The sequence below is a fragment of the Nematolebias whitei genome, chromosome 17 (assembly GCF_014905685.2).
Source record: "Nematolebias whitei isolate Nwh7 chromosome 17, NemWhi1, whole genome shotgun sequence".
In the NCBI taxonomy this organism is placed as follows: Eukaryota; Metazoa; Chordata; class Actinopteri; order Cyprinodontiformes; family Rivulidae; genus Nematolebias; species Nematolebias whitei.
Genome location: NC_056514.1, coordinates 14,547,979 through 14,556,125, shown reverse-complemented (window position 1 = coordinate 14,556,125; position 8,147 = coordinate 14,547,979). Strand labels below are relative to the sequence as shown.

The window sequence follows — 8,147 nt, the reverse complement described above, 5'->3', positions numbered from 1 at the left end:
TTAAATAATATTTAAACAATACATGTTAGTTTATTAATTTTTTCACACTATTTATCCATTAACCCCTACAGTCCCCGGTTTACTGTTTGATGGTTACTGTGAAGGAGGCCAAGGGAATTCTGGGGAAAGACGTCAGTGGTGAGTTTCTGCATGACAAATCATTCTGTTTAATATGTATTCTTGATTTAAAACTAAAAAAAACTATTAGGCTACTGTAAAAATCTGATATTTCATGGTCAAACAGTTGGTTTTTTTCATGACTTAAATGCCTTTGCCATGCAAGGCAGATGAAGATCTATGAGCTTGTAGTTGACCATTGTCTTTGACCATTGTCTTTGACCATTGCCTTTGACCATTGCCTCTGAAGCAAAGCCACTGGAATATTCATAAATTTTAAGACATGCAATGATAAGATATTTAGAAATTAACTTTGTAGCTATTGATACTTCCTAATGATAGACAAAAATGGGGAAAGCTGCCACTTGAGAAAAGGTTTCCGTCAAAAAGCTAGAAACTAATTTTAGCTGATTCAGCATGTAGACGTGCTTTGTGACCGAGCACTGAGACAACAAGTTTTGGCAGGTTTAGCATTAGCATCAGTGCTAATATTTGCTAAGTAGCATTAGCAAGATTTTTTTTACTTTGGGCTTTTTTCACCATAAAGTGCTTCTTGTGTGGAAACCTACTGAAGATGCAAAACAACATCCAAATAATAAGTCAGGGTGGCATGGTGGCTCAGTTAGTAGAGCTGTTGCCTCTCAGCAAGAAGGTCGCTGGTTCAAATCTTTGCGGGGAGTTTGCATGTTCTCTCCATGCATGCACGGGTTTTCTCAGCGTACTCTGGTTTCCTCTCACAGACTTAAAACATGCATGTTAGACTGATTGGTAACTCTAAAATTGTCCTGTGAGTGAGAAAGTGAATGATTGTTTGTCTCATTTTTCTCTGTGTCCCAGTGATGACCTGTCCAGGGTGTGTCCCCCGCCTCTTGTACAGTGACCACTGGACATGGGCACCAGTGACCCAAAGAGGAAAAAACACATAAAAATAATGGATGAATAATCAGTCCTTCTAACTTCTTCCAGCTCTTCCCTGATGGAATATTATAAACCTAAATTACACTGGAAACTCTTAAGAAGAGTGGGAATCATAAATGCACTTTTTATTTACAGTTTGGATCAGTCCATTGTAGAAATGTTTAAAAGGTAAGACTGAATGCTGCTGACCAAAGAAAAAGGAGTTTTAGCAAAAGACGTTGGGCTTCATACGGAAAAACAAGTTACCAACGTGTAGTAACTTATTATTAGCTCACCAAGATCCTCACCCAAACTGAACCCTTTTCCTACCATCAAGGAAGCTTCAAAAATGTTTTTGTTGTAAATGTCTTGTTATCACCCGCTGCTGAAAGACAAAGGTGGACGATGTGCATCAGTCTATTACCTATTATTATCTCATGAACCACTGGACACATTTTAATAATCCTTGCAGGAAAAAAAAAAGTGGATGTACAACAACAGCTGATTAACTATTGATGTCCACCTCATTAAAGATGGCCGCTACAGCTAAGCAAATCTAGCAAACCCAAACGTGGCTACAAGTGAGTCGATTTAACAGAGATTGAACTAAACTTTGTTAAATAAAGTTTATAAAAAGTAAACTTCAAGTACACTTCCTCTTCTTTAGTGTAAAATAAGTATACTTGTAGTACACTCAAATAAACTACTTTTGCTAACGGAAGCCAAAACAAAAAACAAAAACATGACCTCCCTCTGTTCTTCTCCACTGTGTAACTTCTACCCACTTGAATATCTTGCACCAATTTGCATTCCCAGTTCAAAAACACTCATCTCCAAAACTACAAACTTTTACTTTAGAACCGTCAGTGATGCGGGACATGGGTGTACCGCTTGTTCAAGCTGGATCTTCAGCTGACTGCCACATGTTTTCGACAGGTTTCAGCGACCCATACTGCCTGCTGATGGTGCTGGAGAACGAGGAAAAGAAAAAGACAAGCAGCCCACAAGCCAAGCCGTGTAAATATGTTGCAAAGGACGTCGTGTCGCATGAGAAAATCTGCCAAACGGAGATCAAAAAGCAAACGCTGAACCCCGTCTGGAACCAAACCTTCGTCCTGTGAGTTCAACTGTAGTTTCCACTGAATCAAACCGAGATGACTCATCTTCTGCTTCTTCTTCTGTAGGGACTTTAAAGACACCAGCGCCAGCTTCCACCTTGAGATGTGGTGAGTAAGCACAGATTGTTTCATTTATTTCCACCCCCCATCACAAAACAATGTATTTACCCATGTCTCCATGTGTGGGTGTGCAGTTTCTGTCTGTTAGCCAAACATTCTCATGAGCCACCGGAGAGATTTTAATGAAACTCTCAGAAAATGTTGAATGTACATCTACGACTGATTAACCTTTGGAGTCAGTCAGATTCAAGATGGCCACCACAGCTAATCAGTATTAGCAAACACAAAAATTGCTATAACTTGGTCATGTTTACAGAGCTAAAATCTTGCGTGAAAGAAGCTGATAGTCATCCCCAACACTATAAACACTACTGTCTGTTAGCAAAATATCTCATAAATCACTAAAAAAAATTGAATAAAACTTTTAAAGAACTAATCACTGGATGTGCATCTACAACTGATAATATTTTGGAGGAAACCCAACTCAAGATGGCTGCCACAACTAATCAGCCTTGGCTAACACAAACATAGATATAATTCAGTCATTACAACTGAGGAGCTAAACTTTTGTGTGAAAGTAGCTGAGAGTCATCCCTAAGACACAGTCTGAGTGTTGACATGTTGTGGGACGTCTCACACGTGATTTTCCATGTTTGAATAAATAAATAAACCTTTCAGTGTAAACCTCCGGTGTGTCTGTAGATGACGCAACATACATTCCTTTAGTCATCTCTTTTTCCCCTGTCCTGCTGCAGGGACAAGGATGAAGAAGTGTCACTCACTCAGAAACTGGAGGAAATCAAAAGCAACTTTAACAGTTTAAGAAGGTAAGAAGGTGTCCGTATTTACCGTACGAAAACCAAACGAGCAGTCGGGTGAAGCCACTTTTTAAAATCTGTTCAGGATGATCAAGGAGGCTAAAAAGGAGAAAGGCACAGATGACTTTTTGGGAAACATTGTCTTAAAACTACAGGTAATAAAGGTTTCTATGAACAAACTTAATGTTTTATAAGCTGTTTGGTCCAGAACCTCATAGTGTCACGGTGCGGCAGGATCTCCACTGCACTGAGGACAACTGGTACAACCTGGAGCCCCGAACAGAGACGTACCCTGATCGTGGTCAGTGCCACCTCAACCTAAAGTTCATCCACAAAGCAGTAAGAGAAACTCCTCCAACTTTGCTGTCAAATTAAAGGCATGTGCAGCCAAAATGTTACTGCTGAATTATGTAGACTTGAAATATGTGGGAGAAAGAAAGTTCCCCTTGCTTTAAACCCAATGTTTACATCAGAACACACACAGAAAAAAGACCAGGTTCTAAAAGTATTACAATTTAACCTCGGCTGTCAGAGTCAGAGTCAGAGTTTCTTTATTGTCATTCGCACCTCATGTGGTACATGTGGTGGAGCGAAATTATGTACACAGGGTCCCAGAAAAAAGAAAGAAACTGTAGAAACGACAGATTCCACCGAGTTATTATTTGCCAAACAAAAACTGAGGCAAAATGGGAAACTGAGTGAAAAACTGATCATCAGTGTGATCACCTCAATGAGAGTCGTATTGCTTTGTTGCTCTGGAGAATACAGGTTTGCGTTAACACAATGCCAAGATGGAAAGACATCAGCAATGACCCTACAGAAGCGACCAATATTGTCCATCAGTCTCTGGGTTAAAGGTCACATCTAAACCGTTTGGACTCCATTGTTCTACAGAAAGAAGGGTTCTTCTTCTTCTTGTTTTAGTTCTTGTTCTTGTTCTTTCGGCTTTTCCTTCTTCAGGGGTTGCCACAGCGAGTCATCCTCCTCCATCTCACTCTGTCCTCTGCATCCTCTGTCCTCACTCCAACTACCTCCATGTCCTCTCTAACTGCATCCATACATCTCCCCTTTGTCTTTTTCCTGGCAGCTGCATTTCTAGCATCCTTCTACCAATATACCCACTGTCCCTCCTCTGGACATGTCCAAACCACTGTCCCTCCTCTGGACATGTCCAAACCACTGTCCCTCCTCTGGACATGTCCAAACTATCTCAGTCTGATCTCTCCAACTTTATCTCCCAGTAGTTCAACCTGTGCTGTACCTCTGATGATCTCATTCCTAATCTTCTCCATTTTTGTCACTCCTAAGGAGAACATCAACATCTTCATTTCTGCCACTTCCAGTTCTATCTCCTGAGAGAAAGGTTATTCAGATGTGGGAAACATTTAAGGCAGTGACCTGTTTCCCACATACAGGCCTCAGTCAGCAGGTTAAAGATTAAACTTCATGACAGGACCGTTAGAAAAAGACTGAACAAGTATGGCTCATCTTGTTGCAGGAGAAGCCCCATTTCTCCTAACAGAACATGGCTGTATGACTTAGGTTTGTATAGTTTTATCTGAAAGGTGCCGACTGGAACAATGTTCTTTGGACAAATGAGAGTGTAGCGGAGATATGAACCCACAGAAAAAATTCACTACATCAGCACAAATATCTCACACAAACTGTCACGCTCAGCAGTGGAGGGGCGAAGATCTGGACTTGTCTTGAAGCCATGTGACCCGTTCATCTGATCCCAAACACATCAGCTGACTTAAAGGAAAAGAGTCAATGTGTAAAGGTCCAGACCTCAAACTGATTAAAATACTGAAGTGGGACCTTCAGAGAGCTGAGCAGAAACCTCAAAGAACTGAAGCCACGTTGTAAAGAAGACTGGACCAAAATTCCTCCACAACCAAGCTGATAAAGTCATGCAGAAACAACTACAGAGAGTTATTGCAGTCAGAAATGGTTTTCAAACCTAATAATGGGTTGGACTCTGTTTTTCACCCAACCCTTTTATTTTGGCATAATTTTTACTTAATAAATGATGCCACGGTGGAATTTGTTGTACATTTCCTAATGTTTAGAACCTGGTAAAGACCACACCATTTGATCATGTCCTGATAATGGTAGAACTGAAGCAAAGTGGACTTTCTTTTCTCCGTTCGTATACGTTTAAGGACAAAAGACGCACTTGTTGAATGTGTCAGTAGATGTGCTGGCCTGCAGCGGTCTGAGTGTGTCGTGTGTTTGGCAGAGGGACGGCACGCTGAGCGCCGGCCGCAGTGCTTACATTAACTACTGTGGGATTCTGCAGCAGTTTGTCCAAGCTTACATCTTCAAGCAACAGGTGGAAATCACACTTCTCACAATCCTGTTTACACAGTTCATTTTTTACCTCTCTTCTTCTCCCTCGTCACTCAGAGCTCTACGCCGTGGACGGGGGCGTTGTGCGGTGAGGCTCAAACTCTGCTCGAACTGTACGCCACACAGAACAATCTCTCTCCGTTTCTGCAAGACCTGGCGTAAGCGTTTTCATTTAGCAGACTTTTGGACTAAAAACCAAACGTGAACGTTCTTTTTTTTAATAATATGTAAGAATATTTGGCAAGTTGAACATTTTAGTTGCGTTTAGAATTGGGTTGCCTATATGGACTGTGTGCAGTGTTGCCAGGTCAAAGTCCAAAATGGCCACCGCCATATGTATATATGTAAACGTGAGCACCATAACTTGAAAAAACAAGTGAGGTACTGACTTCCATTTTGGAGAGTGGCTCCATCAATGCGTAAGAAAGGTTCCTTTTAAAAACTGGGCTGCCACGTCAAAATCTAGTCCATGAAAACACTCGTTTAGAAAACTACAAACATTCAGCATTCAAATCCCTCAGCGACAGGGTACATTGGTGTACCGCTTGTTCTTTCTTGTCCTTCACGACAGTAGCTGAAACAAAAGACTGACTATCAAACTCTAAGTAACCCAACGGTCGTAGAACCGTATCAGTTCTTACTGAAGATAAAAAAATCATGAAAAAGTTGAAAATGTTCAACAAGACGTTGCTGAAGGCTTCAAATCCGTTTTTATTAACAGCTGGCCACAGAGGAGATCAAGAAGTAAAAAGCAGATGTTCCTCCGCCTGGTGCTACACAGTCACAACAAAAAGAAAGTTCATCCTCTTTGAAATCCAGTATTGCTGCAACGCTTTGATTCATTTTGTTTTCAGCTGTTCTCTTGTTGACTAGGTGCTGTGTTCTGGATCATTGTTCTGTTGAATCCAGTTTGTTCCAGTCTTCTTCTGGTAGAGAGATAGTCTCACATTTGACTCTAGAACCTCGTGGTCAAAGAGAAGCTCTTGGTCAACTCACAGGTCATGTGGCTCCAGATAAAAACCCAAATCATCACCTTCCACCCCTGTGCATGACACTGAATATAAGGTGTTTATGCTGATATGCTGTGTTTGGCTTTTACCAAATATGGCACTGTGCATTATGGGTAATCTCTAATTTGGTCCTATTTGGCAAAATAACCTTCTTCTAGAAGTATTGTGGTTCATTTGATGCAACACCTTCAACCTGCAAACTGAGGCCTATACAGTCTAAGATGGAGCATCAAAACCTAATAAAAATAGATTTTTGGAATAATATCCTGATATGTAAACCCACAGAAATAAACAAAGGTGGACTTTCTGTTTCTCCATCATGTATCAACAATATATATCGTATGATATGTATCGGACAATATGCATTGGATGATATGTATTGGACGATATGCATCAGATGATAAGCATCAGACGATATGCATCAAATTCATTCAACCTTTATTTCTACAGGTAAATCCCATTGAGCCTCGAGGACTCATTTACAAGAGAGACCTGATTTCAACAAAGAATGATGACAACAATGGACAGTTATAAAAGAGGCATATATATATATATATATATATATATATATATATATATATATATATATTTTACAAATTAAAGTAAGATGGCAAAAAAAAAAGTAGCAAAAACAGCTAGATTCTAAGGCAAATGTAGAAAACTAAAAACAGGAACATGTCTGCAATGGTCCCTGCCAGGAGTCCAACAGATTCTTAAAGCCACTTAGAGAGGTCAAGGTCGAGAGCTTCAGATCTTTTTGTAAGATATTCCAGGAAACAGGAGCGGAGTAGGAGAAGGTCCTTTTGCCAAGTTCAGTCCACGCTGAGGGAACACTGCAGGTAATAATGTCCTGAGAGCGCACGCTGTAGCTGCACTCACACAGAGACATGTAGGAGATGCATGAAGGCAGCAGACCAATAAGTGATTTAAAGATGAAAATGTACCAGTGAGAGAGTCTGCGTGAAATTAATGATGACCAGTTAACCAGTGAATACAGGATGCAGTGGTGGGCATGATAATCACAGCCAGTTATGAATCTTAGTGCACCGTGATAGACAGCATCCAACATCTGCAGGGTTCTTGTAGGAGCATTCATGTAAATAATGTCACCGTAATCAATTGAGGGAAGGAAAGTCACAGATACAAGACGTTTCCTAGCATTCAGGGTTTGATTCAGGGTTTGTTCATATCTTAGATGTTATTACTGTTTTTCTTAGACATTTTATTGTTGGATGTAACTGGGACCCTGTGTACATAATTTCGCTCCACCACATGTACCACATGAGGTTCGAATGACAATAAAGAAACTCTGACAGGATCTGTTTCTGAAAAAGAAACCCTGTTTAACTTTCAGTTTCTTTACCAAGTTTTCCACATGGAGCTTAAAAGAGAGATGTGAGTCGACCAAGATACCCAAATATTTATAGGAATCAACAAACTCAATTGGGACACCATTTGAGGATAAAATCGGAGGAAAAACTGTTGGGACCGACTTCCTGTTTGAAAAAAAGCATCCCTTTGATTTTATTGGCATTTAAGACAAGTTTGAGGTGGAACAAATCTGACTGGATGATGTTAAACGCAGATTGCAAAAGCTGGAAAGCCTTAGAAACTGTTTTAGCTCGACAATAAACTGTGTCATCTAAATTATATCACCATTCTAGATGCTATGTATTGGACAATATGCATCAGATTATAAGCCTCGGACGATATGTATCGTATGCTATGTACTGGATGATATGTAATGGATGATATGTACTGGATGATATGTAATGGAT

General features: G+C 40.3%; 2 protein-coding genes across 2 annotated transcripts in view; one reads left to right on the top strand and one right to left on the bottom strand.

Moving 5' to 3' along the window:
* Positions 1-8,147, bottom strand: part of itgb4 (integrin, beta 4) — a 181,826-nt gene that overhangs the window by 73,470 nt on the left and 100,209 nt on the right. The window lies entirely within an intron of this gene.
* Positions 1-8,147, top strand: part of unc13d (unc-13 homolog D (C. elegans)) — a 51,036-nt gene that overhangs the window by 11,179 nt on the left and 31,710 nt on the right. The window contains exons 8-15 of the mRNA XM_037691194.1: positions 72-138; positions 1,951-2,131; positions 2,199-2,240; positions 2,948-3,019; positions 3,096-3,165; positions 3,245-3,349; positions 5,250-5,342; positions 5,417-5,517. Of these exons, the coding sequence (XP_037547122.1) occupies positions 72-138; positions 1,951-2,131; positions 2,199-2,240; positions 2,948-3,019; positions 3,096-3,165; positions 3,245-3,349; positions 5,250-5,342; positions 5,417-5,517 (731 nt within the window). The remainder of the gene's footprint in view (positions 1-71; positions 139-1,950; positions 2,132-2,198; positions 2,241-2,947; positions 3,020-3,095; positions 3,166-3,244; positions 3,350-5,249; positions 5,343-5,416; positions 5,518-8,147) is intronic.